Source organism: Phacochoerus africanus, chromosome 7 (assembly GCF_016906955.1).
Source record: "Phacochoerus africanus isolate WHEZ1 chromosome 7, ROS_Pafr_v1, whole genome shotgun sequence".
NCBI classification, from domain to species: Eukaryota; Metazoa; Chordata; class Mammalia; order Artiodactyla; family Suidae; genus Phacochoerus; species Phacochoerus africanus.
The window spans coordinates 17,662,461-17,677,723 of NC_062550.1; the positions used below are offsets into that span (position 1 = coordinate 17,662,461).

Sequence of the window (15,263 nt, forward strand, 5' to 3'; positions counted from 1 at the left end):
ATAATAAATGTGTTTATGGCAAAGCTCCATCGGAAAAGTGCTGGGCTGGAGTTCCTGTTGTGGTACAGTGGAAATGAATCTGACTAGGAACCATGAGGTTGCGGGTTCAATCCCTGGCCTTGCTCAGTGGATTAAGGATCCAGCGTTGCCGTGAGCCTGTGGTGTAGGTTGAAGATGCAGCTCAGATCCTGCATTGTGGTGGCTGTGGTGTAGGCTGGTAGCTGTAGCTCTGATGGGACCCCTAGCCCGGGAACCTCTGTATGCCTCTGATGTGGCCCTAAAAACACCAAAAAAAAAAAGAAAGAAAGAAAAAGAAAGAAAAGAAACGTGCTGGGTCAACAGACTGCCTATACTCGGTCCAGGAGCTTCCACACCTCCCAAGAGGTAAGGAAGGAAAAGCTGACTCTCCCAGCAGTGCAGACAGGCCTGGCTGAGTTCAGAAACTCGTGACGTGTGAGCTTCCAATGTGTACAGGGGAAAGGGCAAGGCGGAAGGCGTCAGCTCTTGATTCTGAGCTAAGTGATAATCTCTATTTTCTCTTTCAGCTCTACGCTTTCATGTAGGGACAGCCTCCAACCCTTACGTTCTGAGATTTGGGAACAGAAAACTAGAAGCCCGTACATAGTGGGGAAAACCCTATTTGTCAGAGAGAAAAGCGGTCCGGTGGATTCCCCACTGGCATGGCCCTCACCCAGGGGAAAGGGAGAAACAGGCTCTGCTGGGAAAACCAGGAAACTCCTCCACAGCAGACCCGACACCCCACACCTACTCAAACCTCCTTAAGGCTGCTGCTCACTGGGAAGCTAGACAACAGCTCTGTGGGGGAGTTAGAGGGGAACTTGGCCTACCAGCCCTGTCTATTAAAACAGTCCTTTTGGAACAGGAAGTGAGTGTGGACTGAAGTCAGGCCCAGGCCAGGGCTCCTCAAGGGCCCCCAGGACTGCGATCAGCGGCTCTGGCCCTGCTGCCTTGTCCAGCCCAAGACACCCCCCTGCCCCCCACTTCTGGCCCTGCCCACAAAGCCCGTACCTGGTCACAGATCAGATCCCACTTCTTCTCGTTGTCATACTGCCGCAGGAGCCGGGCCTTGTCAGGAGGCAGGTTCATGGAGCTCTGAGGAGAGAATCTGCGTCAATGGGGCTGAAAGTCCCCCCCACCCAGAGGAGAGACAGGCTAGACTGTGCTCAGCTTTGCCCCCCAGGACCCTCAGGCTTCACCTCAACACTCCGTGGCTGATAAGGAAGGCTTGGAGAGGCACAACCATCCTCCTGCTGCCCCTTCGTATTTGGTTCAGTTTGGTTGAGCAGTGTTTTCCAAACCACAGGTCGTGGAATCAGTTTAGTGAGTCAAGAGTAACTTGATTTTAAATGAAAACGAGCAGATTAAAAACAGAATAAGATTGGCGATATCAGAATGCACTGCAAGTGGCAAGTACAAATCCTGTTTCATGAAGCTTTTGTTTCTTTTTATACTTTATGTATATACACCCACATATATACACACACACATATACACACACACAGAGATCACATTGTAAAATGTGCTTCCAAACATGGGACAGGTCAAAAAAGTTTGAAAGCCACCAGTCTAAAGTGACAACCTTCAATCACTTTCCCCCCCAGCCTGAGAGATAGGTACCTGAACCAGGTACGCCCATGGGTGAATCCTAGGCCACCCGCAGCCTGTGCAGATGCTACAACGATACCCCTTTCCCTCATATCAGGATACAACTGAATGAGTAGGACATTAACATAAAGATAACTGCTCATTTTTTTTATTTTATTTTTTATCTTTGTGCTTTTTTTAGGGCCGCACCCGAGGCATATGGAGGTTCCCAAGCTAGGGGTCGAATTGGAGCTAGAGCTGCTGGCCTAAGCCACAGCCATAGCAATACAGGATCTGAGCTGAGTCTGCTATCTACACCGCAGCGCATCGCAACGCCAGATCCCCGACCCACTGAGCGAGGCCAGGGATTGAACCTGTATCCTCATGGATGCTGAACCATGATGGATTTGTTTCCGCTGAACCGCAATGGGACCTCCTAACTGCTCAAATTTTTAAGGAGATATAAAATTTCAGTACTTAATTATTAGTATCAATTACTTATGACACAACTCCCAATTATTTAAGACACAGTAGGTTTAAGTGTCCCAACCCCTGAGACACTCAAACCTAGAGTACAGGACAGACTAGGACTCACTTTATTTTGTCCATTACCATCTGCCAAATAAGTGAATACAGGTGTGAGTAAAAGCCCATGACATCCACAAGCGAATCCTACCTTCCCCTCCTTACCCTGTCCAGCCAAGCCTCCCTTCTAACCAGTCCAGCTGCCTTTGCTCCAAAGGCAGCTCACTGCACCTGCTCACTATTCCCAACTCTTGAATCAAACACAATCTCCTCCTTAAAGTGTCATAGCTGTCTGATGACCCACGTGACTTCCCACAAACCCAGCCTCCTCCCCTAGCATGCTGCAGGCCCCCTGGAAGGCCTTCCTCTCAGCTTTTTCTCCTTTACCTACTGCTCCAAGTTCAACTCTAGCTCCCAGGTAAACGAAGCATGATCACGTGGTTTACCACTTGGTGTGCTCACTCCTTGCCATCCTCATCACTGGGGATGCAAACTGCGTGGGCCCTGGATTCCAAGGAGTCACACAGGCCCTGCATTATTCCAGAAGGAGCAGGTGTCCTGGAGTGGGCCCTCCGTTTGCTAAGAAACTGAAAGAAAATTCTTAAACATGATTTATTTCTATTACCCGTATCTATTTACTATGCATTTATCTACACAGACACTTTTAAGCCAGCTGCATGCTCATCTAGCTCCTAAAGGACTGGGGCCATTCACATGATCCCCAACCCCCGATAATGCCTAGCACGGTGACAGACACCTCGTGGAGCGTAGGTTGATGGTAAACCTATGGTTAAGATGTCCTGGTTCTGATCTCTGGGCCCAGCTCCTGGCTGGAAACAGGGTCACTATGGCTCGAAGGGTTGGGATTTCTGCTCAGTGTTTAGAAATGGAGGAATTGTGGAATAGAGAGGAGGTTACGAGAAGAAAAGTCAGGGAGGAGACCACCACTCTACACCTCTCCCCATGGCTTCTGCTGCCCTGGGAATCTGTCTGAGCTTCCGCAGGGAAGAGAAGCTACCCCAATCCTCCCTACTGCCGACACAGCAGGGGGTGGCCAGTTGGGCAAATACAACCCCAGATGTTCTCTCTGGAATGACTGTGGTAAGAGCCAATCTCAGTATGTCTGTGGGGATGGCAGGACAGGAGCAGGAGGCCACAACAGAACAAGGACGCAGAGATCAAAGGTGGCCCACAGCAAGGTCTCCCACCTGACCAGGGCCAGCCTGCTGCCAGCTGAGCCCAAGTCAGAGCAGGCCTGGTTCTGGCTCTGGGCACATCCTAAGATGACTTCACGGTCATCTGCCCCTTTCTCCCAAGTCTGTGCCATGAAGATATAAAACAGCTGTGTCCCGTAGAAGAAGGCAGCTGGGGAGGGGGAGGGAGAGCTTGTCGCTGCTGTGGCAGACATCACATCCCGTCTACACCAACTTCCTCCCTTAGCTACCCACAGTCAGCTGCTGTGGCCTCGCATTTCCTCCTCCAGGTGAACTGGTGAGAAAACATCTGGGCAACCGGAGGCGTCAAAGACAGAGCAGAGTCACCACCTTTGGGCCCCCTAACCTGAGACCAAGGAAGAAGCACCTCAAGGACCAGGCCAAACTCTGGATGCCCAGGAGGGAGGGACCCCAGAGTATGGAAACAGGTGGCAGCAGCATGAATTGACTCTGACCACAGACACACATCCTCTGGTCTAGAGTTCTGAGTGGCCCTTTCTGGACAGTGATGGTTGCCTTCTCTGCTCCTTTGGGACCCAAGTGTGATGGGGGAGGAAGTGGGTGGGGGAACCCCTCAGCCTCCAACACTCACAAGAAATCCATCAATGACTGTGGGGAAGGAGCCACCCACCAAGGGGGCAGGACCAGGGCCTGGCTAGGCAGTTCTTTCTCTCCCAGACCGGGGCATCAGGGCTTCTGCCTCCACCTGATAATGTGTGTGAGGCCAGCAGGGCTCAACGTCCTGAGGAAGGGCAGCTTCCTGAGTTCCGGGGACAGCCAGGGAGCAAATGTGACAGTGTTCCTTCCGGTCATGGTCAGAGGTTTATTTCCTTGACATTTTCCTGCCGTGGCTCCGCAGAGACCGTGGGCTCTATTAAGGCAGAAGCCAGGCTGAGTTCCGGCTAATTCCTCACTGAAACCCTTGCTGAACAGCAAGGAGGCTCCGCTGTCTTGGGGCAGAGGACACTGAATGTGCAATCAGAGGGCTCAAGATCAACTTTGGGCTCTTCAGAGTCAAGGAGCCTCGGTGAGCTCAACCATAAAACAGAGATAATCTCACTACTTCACAGGGTCTTATGAGGATTAAATGATAAATACTTTAGGTCCATATGTGTCTGGAACACTGTGGGTGTTCAACACGGTTCCCTCCCTCTTGCTCCTAGAAACCCTGAGTAATGTTTTGACATCCCAAGGACCTGCCCACTTGCTCCTGGGCTGTCTCTCCCGCAGCACTGCTTCTCAACACCCTGAGGACAGAGCAATCCCCTACCTTCCGTGGATCCCTCTCTGGTTTCCTCTAAGACCAGGAGGCCATGAAATACCACCCTCCTTGGGAAGGGAGGGAGAGACCCCAGGGAGATGGGAGGAGATGAACTCAGACTGAAAGCAACTCTGGGACGGATTCCTACATCAGAGGGAACCAGCCAGAAGTCTAATAATAAAAACCTATAACAGGAAGAAGCAGAAAGGGGTGGATCTGATGTGTCTGGCAAGGCTGCTCTGGTTTACTGCCAGTGTGAGGCCAGGCAGAGTGCTCTGCTCAGTGGCCACCCGCTTCCTGGGCTCTGTGGGAACAAGGGCCTGGTCAGTCCCTGCAGCGAGCTTTCCTGACTCCCCCCACCCCCATCAGCCCCCGCAAAGCCAAGGAGGGAGGTAGCTCCGGTCACAGAGGTTCCCTTCCCTTTCCTGCCCTGCACCCCTCCACACCCACCCCCTGCTAACTGGCCAGTTAGCCCCTCCTCGTTTCCTTCCCATGCAGGGGAAGGGAAATGCCGGTGGGGTTGGAGTTTCCTTCAAAGCTGTGGGTCCTGTGCTGGGACTCACCCCTGACTCTGTCGCTCTCCTTGGGTCAGGCCTGGGGAAAACCCAACAAACAGAAATAGGAACCACCAAAAATTTCCAACTGCTTTTACTGGTCCCAATCGACCATGATAAAGCTTAGGAACAGAGACGAAAACGGCAGAGCTTCTCTGAGAGAAGGGAGAGAGATGTCTGAAGCTTTTCTGCGAAGAGGATTCTGGAGGCTTTAGGGAAGGCAGGCAGGGGCTGTTGATTTTGAGCAAATACAGAATGTGAGCTCGTGGCTTTCTCAATGTTTTCCCTCTCAGAACCACCTCCCCACCGAGTGCCCTATGGCTGGCCACTTCTCCCCAGTGTGGTATCCCCAGCCACCATGCTCAGCCCACGGGGGTGGGGAGGCCTGAGAAGCCGAGTCTAGAACTTCTCCAGAGGTGAAATGGGGCACTGTCCTGGGCACTACATGCTGCTGAGGCCCTAGTCACAGCTGCCAGCAAGCAAGTCTTCTCGGGCATCCGCAGATCAGCCCTTTGTACAGATGGACAAAGGAGAATGCAGTCAGGAGGTACAAGGCTGGGGAGTCCAGGAGACTGCTGGAGGAGCAGCTGGAGCACTGTGTCCCCACCCTGTGTTCCTGCCAGGGTCCCTCTCACAAGCCAACATCTCTGCCCCCAATCAATGGTGAAACAGGCAACACCCGGGCACAAAAGCCTGTGCCCAGCTGCCAAAAGGATGGAGTGTTGGGAGAGGCCCAGCTTACCCTCCACGTGTCTCTAGTGCTGGGCAGTAGACGCAGCTGTGGCCAGCTGGGCGCTGTTCCTGAAGGGCAAGGGCCCAAGGAGGTGGGAGGTACCAGCTCCCGCTGCCTTGGGCCCCTTGGCGGCCACAGCCAGTCCTGCCAGCCCTGCCGCAGTAGCGGCTCCCAGACAATAAGAGTTATTTTCAGCCAGCGCTTTAACACAAGCCAGCTGGCCGGTGTGCAGGGCGGGAGTCCTCCTCCACCCAGCCCGCCCAGACGGCAGGCCCGGCCCATTGCTTACGCTGCTGCCGCCTCTGCGTCACTGTTTGTTTATCTCGTTGTTTCAGCATGGCTCCTTTTTACTCCCCCACAAGAGTATGATCCTGGCAAAAGGAAACCAAAAAACTGGGGGAGGTTGATCAAAGGTCCAAGAGTTAAAATTAAGAAGGTCCAGACATGGAAAGTACAGCAGCCCCTGCAAACACTCACACTTCCCCAGCTCTGTGACTGGCAGGAGCAGCGCAGGGGAGGAAGCGGACTCCATCAGTGGCCAGGTCCCCCTGCAGCCCCCGTGGATTGAAGCAGTGCCTGGCTTTGCTGCCAACCCGGGACATGAAGCTCAAGACGGCTCTCCCTGTCGGCCAGCCTCCCATCCTTCTTTTCAGAGCTCAGGTTTAGAGAGAGAACTTGAGACAGAGCCTAGAATGAGCCTAAATTAACTGGGAAAGGCTCTGGGAGAAGAACCGTATCCTGTGACAGAAAGGAAATCACAGGAACAGTTCGTGACCCTTGGCTGGAGGGACAGGTAGCCCTGCCCACAATGGAGCGAGGTGAACACTTCAAGAACAGGAAGGGATGGACAGCAGCAGTCACCTCCCAGGACTGGAGGCCTCCCGCCCTGGTGCTGCAAACCCCACAGGCTCGACAGTGCAGCTCCCCATCCCTCCTCATCTGCCTGCATTTGCAGCCCTATTGGGGGGGGGGGGCCTCAGGGGTGTGACACAGCTTCAGCCACACACACCCTTTCCTCAAGGCCTGAGCTGCCCTAATAGACCTGTGGGAAGGTGGCTGGGGTACCTCACAACAAAAGACATCAGAAAAGTGGGTGCTCCTTGACTTACGTGTCTGTAGCGGCTTAGGCCTGGCTTTCTGGTTTTGTTTAGTTGGAGCTATCACTTGGGGGACAAGCTGTCAGGGAAAAGTCAACTTTCAGAACCCTGTCTGGAGAACATGCTTCTGTGGTCACTGATGACTCTATAAGCAGAAATGACTTGCTGGGCAGTTATGGGCCAAGTCCCTGAGCAGTCTGAAGGAAAAAGAGATGGATTTGCCAGATGTCTCAGGCTGAGCTCTGCAGCTCATACCAGGGCAGTTGGGGAAAGGAGAGGTCTTAGTAGGCCAGCATCAATCAAACAAAGAGGTGGCTTCATCCCCTGAGGCCTCCCCTTCACCCTGGAGGACTCCTGCCTTGGATCCTGAGCAGCCACGTCCCCAGTGCCAGCAAAGCCCCCCAGCTCTACGCTCTACCCTCTGCTGGCTTCACACCTGACATCTCGTAACCTCGGCAGGTAACCTTGTCCCCAGACCCTGGCAGAGGATGCCCTTTCTGGCCCATTCAATCAAGAAGCACAAAACCTCAGGCCAAAAAACTCTGGTTAGCTACAGGCCCCCAAGCCCCAGCTTAAAAAGCCACTGCCACAGCAACTTGATCTGTCTGCTGGCTCCTCAGCCCCTCCTCGCGGTTAGCCAGACCCACACACTCCCCAGTTACGCAGAATGGAAACTATTCTGCTGGGGGCAGCTGGCTTTCCAAAGCGAAGGAGTCTTGGGGCAGAGCCTCACGTTGTCCCTGTAGCCAACCAAGGTCGTCCCTCCTCTTCATGATACTCTGCCCTCCACCTGAGAGCCCTAATAGGCAGCACCCCTCACAGAGGACACACCATTTCTGGGGTTACATCCCACAAAAGTCATTTTCCTCTCTCTCCTCAGACCATAGCCCATTACTCACCACGGGCGTGTCCCTCCCAGGGTCTTTCATTCATACCTTCGCTGCCCTTCCCACTATCACCATCGGATGGACCTTTCTGTTCACGCCTGACCCTCTGGGATAACCTTCGAGCTGGCATCCCTACTTCCAGCCCTTCCCTCCCTCCAACCTGCATGTGGATGAAATTTCTAAACTTCTTAGCACTTAAGATAAATCATGTTTCTTTTTAGTTCAGAAATCTTTTCTGACTCTTCACATTTACATAAGAAAACCTAAAGTCCTTGGCCTGCTGTTCTTAGCATCTTAAAATAAGGAAGAGCTTCAGAGGTGAGATTCTCCCCAGGGTTGGCCCCAGCATCTCTGACCAGCTCATGCTCTCCTGGACTTTCTCTTCTGGAAAGGTCACTCCTGCCACAGGATTTGCTTCTAAATGATGTTTCCCCCATCTTCAGAATCCCTACCTATTACTACCTGACTCAAAATCCAATTCTGTGACTACTCAACCTAGAATAATCAGCTGCTCTTCTGAGCTCTAGCGCATAATCATATGTGAAGAATGATATGGCAGAGACTTATTACCCCTGACTTATTTAGTAATTATTTCCAATGTTCAACTGAGCACTTAGCAACCTAGAATATATTTGTCATCTTCCCTAGAATTCAGGTGTGGCTATGTGATCATGTGGGATGCAAGCAGAAGTAGTGTGTACAACTTCTGAGAAGTATCATTAAAGGGAGGGAGTACACCCTTCTTTTCTCTTTTCTGCTTCCAGCTGGTTGGAATGCAGAGGTGATGGCTGGAACTTCAGCAGCTATTCCAGACCATGAGGTGATCTTGGAAATGAGATTCACATGAGTGAAGCAAAGAAGAAGAAAAAAAAAAGGGTGGAGGTCATGCCGTATCCTTTTCTGAATCATGTGCAGCTGCTTAATAAATATGTGACTGATCCTGCTACCACCTCTACTATCACCAAGTCCCTTTTTCAGCCCCTGGAGGGAATTAATTATCCAGCTTCTCACAACTGACCCTGCTATTTCTACTCTCTCTCCTATAATCTGCCTTATGTGCTACAGCCCAAATCACTTTCTTCATATGCTGTTTCTCCCTCAGCAAACTCCCACTTCTCATTTTGAGTTTCAACTCTATGCCATAAATCTAAGCCACTCCCCTGACTCATCTTTTAACCAGACTCAGTTTTTGTTTTTTTTTTTTTGTCTTTTGCCTTTTTATGGCTGCTCCTGTGGCATATGGAGGTTACTAGGCTAGGGGTCTAATTGGAGCTGTAGCTGCCAGCCTATACCAGAGCCACAGCAACTCAGGATCCTAGCTGCATCTTCGACCTACACCACAGCGCACAGCAACGCTGGATCCTCGACCCACTGAGCGAGGCCAGGGATCAAACCTGCAACCTCATGGTTCCTAATTGGATTCATTTATGCTGTGCCAAGACGGGAACTCCCCAGACTCATCTTACAGCCCACTAGACCACAAGCTCCAGACCACAGGAACCATCACCACCAGCTTGTTTATCACTACAGTAGGTGTTCAATAAAGACGGGGCAAATTGAATTTCCCCATAGGTATACTCCTCTTCTTCCTGCCCTAAGATTTCTATTCCATATCCTCAGAGAGATCATCTTGTCCCCAACTGCGAGTCACGTCCCTCCTCCAATTCACAACAGATGAAATCCCTGCTCTCTAGCAAACCTTTCATAATCGAGAGTGGTAAAGTCGACATGCACTCCACAAAAGTGCCTCCACACATTTGCTAATGCTTTTTACTTTTTTTTTTTTTTTTTTTTTTTAGGGCTGCACTCACGGCATATGGAAGTTCCCAGGCTAGGGGTCAAATCGGAGCTACAGCTGCTGGCCTACACCACAGCCACAGCAACGAGGGATCCGAGCCACATCTGCAATCTACACCACAGCTCGTGGCAATGGTGGTTCCTTAACCCACTGAGTGAGGCCAGGGATGGAACTTGCAACCTTGTGGATCCTAGCAGGGTTCGTTAACCACTGAGCCATGAAGGGAACTCCTACTAATGCTTTTAAAATATATTCATCAGAAAGGGTGGGGGAAAAAATGTAATTGTAATGTATACATGTAAGGATAACCTGACCCCCTTGCTGTACAGTGGGAAAATAAAAAAAAAATTATAAAAAAAAATAAAATATATTCATGGACTTGTAACTTATGGCTAATGTCTCTTTACCTTTTCTTAGGTATTCAGTAAATATCCTATAACAAATCTCACAGTGTGAGGGTCCTTTAACCCACGCTGCTGGGCCAGGGATTGAACCACATCTCTGCAGTGACCTGAGTCATTGCAGTCAGATTCTCACAACAACCCGGTGAAGTTGAGACTAATAGTATTTCTTTTTACAGGTGAGGAACCAAAGCCTCAGAAAGGCTATAGAACTTGCCCAGGGTCACACAGCCAGTATGTGATGGGGTTTGGATTTGAAACCAGATCTGACCCCAAAGCCTGGGTTTGTATTCCCACACAATGCCCCTTCTGAGACAATAAATTATTGTAGCCCTTCTCTGCGTCTTTTCAAATGGATGCATCCTGCAGGATCAATACAATCAACCTTCCTCACGAAGCCCCCTCCAAACAACCCAGAGCTCTGCACACTCCTTCCTCTGAATTTCTGTAGGGTTTACTGCTCGTCTCCCACCGACAATCATATTCAGTCATTCCTTCAACACCAGTGTCTTCTAGGTATTGTGCATTGTGTCAACTGCAAGACCTGTTTTGCCTTGTGATAGTTCTTGTACATTTACCCAAAAAGGGAAAACCATGGCTTATAAACATCTACTAAGCTAGACCCTTTAATTACAAGATTTCATGAAAAAAATTACTTCAGTCTTATATTATGACTTACTTTTCACATTTTTTGGCCACGCCCACAGCATGCAAAAGTTCCAAGGCCAGGGATCGAACCCAAGCCACAGCAGTGACAGCACCAAATCCTTAACTGCTGGGCCATCAGGAAACTCCATTACCTTTCACATTCTGTATTATTTCCTGAACTAGACCACAAGCTTTGGGAGGCCATGAACTTTCCTTGAATACACCTGTTCCTAGACAAGTATGCCTGACACACGGAAGCAGCTTAGTGGGTGATGTGAGCTGCCCATGTGGCCAGTAGAGGCTGGCTAGGGGCAGCATTCCACCTCTCTCAGTGTACCAGCTGGGGGCCCAGCTCAGGCTTTCCAGGAGTCTTGTTATAAATCCAGGAGCTTATTATCAAATCATAAAACTTAATGAATCCCTTCCTACATCCAGACCAAATGACTCCTGCTTTTTGGAAGGATAAACAGGTCCAGCACGGGCTCACACCTGTCACCAGTCGTTATCAACTGGGGACAGGCACAAGTCCTGTCTCTCCTTCCTTTTTCGAGTGCTCCCAAATGGGGGTCCACCTCAGTGCCTCAGGGCTCCTGTCCTCTTTGCAGAGGAATAGTAAAGACCCCAGTCTGCTCTTGACCCATGAGCCGTCCTCCTCACACCTTTAAAACCAGAACTTGACACAGAAGTCATGATTGCCTACACCTCAACCCCTTCTTTGAGGGTCCCAGCTTTTTTACATCTGATTTTCCACCTAGAAAAAAACATCTCTTCAGAGGTAGCCTTCTGCGAGTTCCCATCTCATGACTCAAAGAGGCCCTGACTCTTCTCTGCTTCTGCTTCTCATAATGTCTGGCATCCTGGTGCCATATTCACTAGGGACCGCGGATGGGGAGGAAAACATTACTGGGCGTCTCTTGCATACCAGGCACTTTCCTCACATAACCTCACTTACCGCTCTCAATAGCCAGTGGGGGTAAATGATACTATGCCTGTTTAACTAGGGAAAGAATTAAGAATCTAAGACTAACTGGCTCTCAAAGTCATACAGAAAGTGACAGAACCCAGATTCAAACACAGATATGTGGCCTCCAACAAAACTTTTGCCAGGATATGGGCTTTTTCTACCATATTCTGCCATCTCCTTACAAAGAAAACAAGTCTCCATTTCTTTTTTCCTTTTTTTTTTGCTTAGAAAGTCATCTTTATTGGTTTCTTACAAGTCTCCATTTCTAACTTGGGAAAGTCCACCTGGATTTACCTGACTGGTTCCGGTTAATTATTAGACTGCTTCTCTGTCCAGCAAGACTGGGTGAAATCAGCTCAATGAGGTATGGGTGCTGGACTCCTGAAGTTCAAGGCTTTTGTCTCAGGATAAGAGGGAGACCACACAGAGCAAAGAGACAAGGGAACTCTCCTCTTGGACACCACAAGGTGACAATTCCCTCAGACTTGAATGGCATTTAAACATTCAGAGTGCAACAGATAACAGCATGGGCTTTGGAATCAGAAAGGGCCTAGGAGTTCCCGTCGTGGCGCAGTGGTTGGCGAATCCGACTAGGAACCATGAGGTTGCGGGTTCAATCCCTGGCCTTGCTCAGTGGGTTAACGATCCGGCATTGCCGTGAGCTGTGGTGTAGGTAGCAGACGCGGCTCGGATCCCGAGTTGCTGTGGCTCTGGTGTAGGCCGGTGGCTACAGCTCCGATTGGACCCCTAGCCTGGGAATCTCCATATGCCGCGGGAGCGGCCCAAGAAATAGCAAAAAGACCAAAAAAAAAAAAAAAAAAAAGAAAGGGCCTAGATTTGCATCCTGGTACTCTTTCATGAGACAGTGGAAAAATTACTAGACTTCTCTGAACCTCAGCTTATTCATCTATAAAATGTGAATCTTAATAGCTACCTCTTAGAAGAATTAAGTGAAGGGATAAATGAATGAAAAGGACTTTGCATGGTGCATGGCCCAGGAGAAGGTCTATATAAATGGTATAAATGGATGAGCTACCCCAGGAGTCACTCTAGATAGCTTCTAAGCACATGAGTAAAATACAACTCAACTGAACTTTTTCCTTTTTGCTTTTTAGGGCCGCAAGTGAGGCATATTATTAGTTTCCAGGCTAGGGGTTGACTCGGAGCTGCAGCTGCCAGCCTACACCGCAGCCACAGCTACGTCAGATCCAAGCCACATCTGCAACCTACACTACAGCTCACAGCAACAGCAGATCCTTAACCCACTGAGCAAGGCCAGAGATTGAACCCGCATCCTCATGGATACTATTCGGGTTGGTAACCAGCTGAGCCACAATGGGAACTCCAATTTCACAGTACTTTAAAATACATAAAAGAGAGAGTATATAGATGTAGCTGAACAGTATAGGTGAAATATACATATTTAAATGTTTATTAATTCTCTAGGTTAGAGCAGTTGCACACATACCCCTTTGAAAGACAAGACTGAAAACACCAAGCACCATTCAGGGATTCAGAGGAAAGCTGGGGCCAAAATGTGAGGAGACAAAATTGAGTCACTGACTAACTAAGGTGCTCTGCTGAGTGATCTGGGATGACGACTCTAACCTTTTGGGGGAGATTTTGCAGTTGTTTTGAGTCTTCCGCCTTATCTCAAAGCCCCCACTTCCCCATTGTCTCCTGACTTCCTCAGGTTAAGCCTGAGGTCTGCAAACCTGATGTCTGATCGACCATGAATCTCTTTTTGCCTCCCCCCCCACACACCTAACCACTCTTCTCAACAACTCTGTTTCTCTCCTTGAGACATTGTCTAAGTCCCAGGAGTTGTCCCTCCCAGTCGCTAAAGGGCTGTGCGGTCCATGGGAATATAGAGAGAGGCATGAGGATATTTTAGCCCCAAATTTTATTTGACCAGTAGATACCAATGACCCTCAAATACGCATTTTGATCCTAAGCTAGAAATCTGAGCGCCAGCCTGAGTTTCTTCCCCTTCCCTTATCTTTACCTTTTCAATGTCAAATCTAATCTGTCCGCCAGCCTCCCAAAGTTAACCTTTTTTTTTGCTTTTTCAGGGCTGCACCTGTGGCATATGAAAGTTCCCAGGCTAGGGGTCAAATCGGAGCCGCAGCTGCTGGCCACAGCCACAACAATGCAGGATCCGAGCCCACGTCTGCGACCTACACCACAGCTCACGGCAACGCCGGATCCTTAACCCACTGAGTGAGGCCAGGGATCAAACCGGCAACCTCACGGTTCCTGGTCACCCTTATTTCTCTGGCACTCAACACAATCCTAAGTGCTCAATAAGTGCTTGCTGGATGAGTGAACACCGGGCTGCACTCGGGAGCCTCTGAGGGCTGGAGAGCATCGCTTGTCCTTCCTTGTCTCCAGGTGAGGAAGATGACACCTTGGCCATTCTCAGCTCGCAGCCTCAGAGGCCCTCCAGAGCACTGAGTGGATAGTCACCGCGCCACAGAATAAGGCTGGAGTAACCTCTCTGCTCACTTGCCTCCAAGATGATCGGAAGCAGCTGGTCGTGTGTTTATAACATTATGACACCACCTGACTTCTCCCTAGGCATCTGTAGCCAACAAGTACCAGACAGTTTCTTTACAATCCTTGGTGGGGATCAACTGAGAAGCCAAATGCCACCAGATACTGTCTAGCTGGCTACTCGTCAACTCCTGAGGTTTTGCTCCCAACTTTTAACAAAGATATTCAGGGGAAACGACAGGTAAATGCTTTGGGAGCTCACCAGGACCTGCTGCCCCATAAATGCATAAGAGATTCCTAATTCCTTACTCACCCGTGATGCCAGCGGTAATTAGCCAAGCCCAAAGGGAGCAATTAATAGTTGCTATTGGACCATCAATCTGGAACTCATGCCAGATGCATCAGAAAATAATCTGCAGACGTGAGCACTTTACAAGGGATTTACCAAGTGCCCTGACTGCCAAGGGCCTGAGGATAATGAGTGTTTGTGTGATGCTGATTCTGCTGAGTGGCAAGTAAAAACAAAATAACCACAACCATAAACAAGAAGTCTGTCCAAAGTAAAGGGTCCAAGCATACTCACGACACAGAAGGTTCAAACAAAGATGCTCTTTCCCATTTAGCTATCTCTCATCCATCTTTTTTTTTTTTTTTTTTCCCTGCTGCACCCACAGCATATAGAAGTTCCTGGGCCAGGGAGTGAACCTGTACCACAGCAGCCTCCTGAGCCACTGCAGTGGCAATGCCGGATCCTTAACCTGCTGTGCCACAAGGGAGCTCCTCATGCATCCACTCTAGAACACTGTCTAGGACTCACTGTGAGACTGGTTTTGAGGGGAAGGGAATCTGTGATCTCTTCTTTCTGCACATGAGCCCACTCAGCAGTGGCCACGACCACCCCAGAGTTCAATTCAGTCCCAGGAGCACAGGTATGAACCTCAGCAGGCCTATGCTGGCTATTCTGGCCTTGGTAAATACCCCAGTCCAGAGGCTCTTGAAGTCCAATCCTTCCATAGACATGAAATGTGCTAAAGGTAGGCCAAGAGCTATGCTGGTTCCTGGAGGTCCCAAGGCCTGTGGAGG

The 15,263-nt window shown here is 49.9% G+C and overlaps 1 protein-coding gene across 9 annotated transcripts in view; it reads right to left on the reverse strand.

The window, feature by feature from the left end:
- Nucleotides 1-15,263, reverse strand: part of FMNL3 (formin like 3) — a 53,454-nt gene that overhangs the window by 20,823 nt on the left and 17,368 nt on the right. For 4 of the 9 annotated variants that reach the window (XM_047786554.1, XM_047786551.1, XM_047786549.1 and 1 more), the window contains exons 1-2: nt 5,902-6,189; nt 1,030-1,113 (exon numbers count right to left, since the gene is read on the reverse strand). In XM_047786554.1, coding sequence (XP_047642510.1) covers nt 1,030-1,113; nt 5,902-6,174 — 357 coding nt within the window. In that variant the 5' untranslated portion in view covers nt 6,175-6,189. Of the gene's footprint in view, nt 1-1,029; nt 1,114-1,217; nt 1,326-5,901; nt 6,190-15,263 lie in introns of those variants that run through there. The other 5 variants (XM_047786556.1, XM_047786555.1, XM_047786553.1 and 2 more) reach the window with 2 other exon arrangements.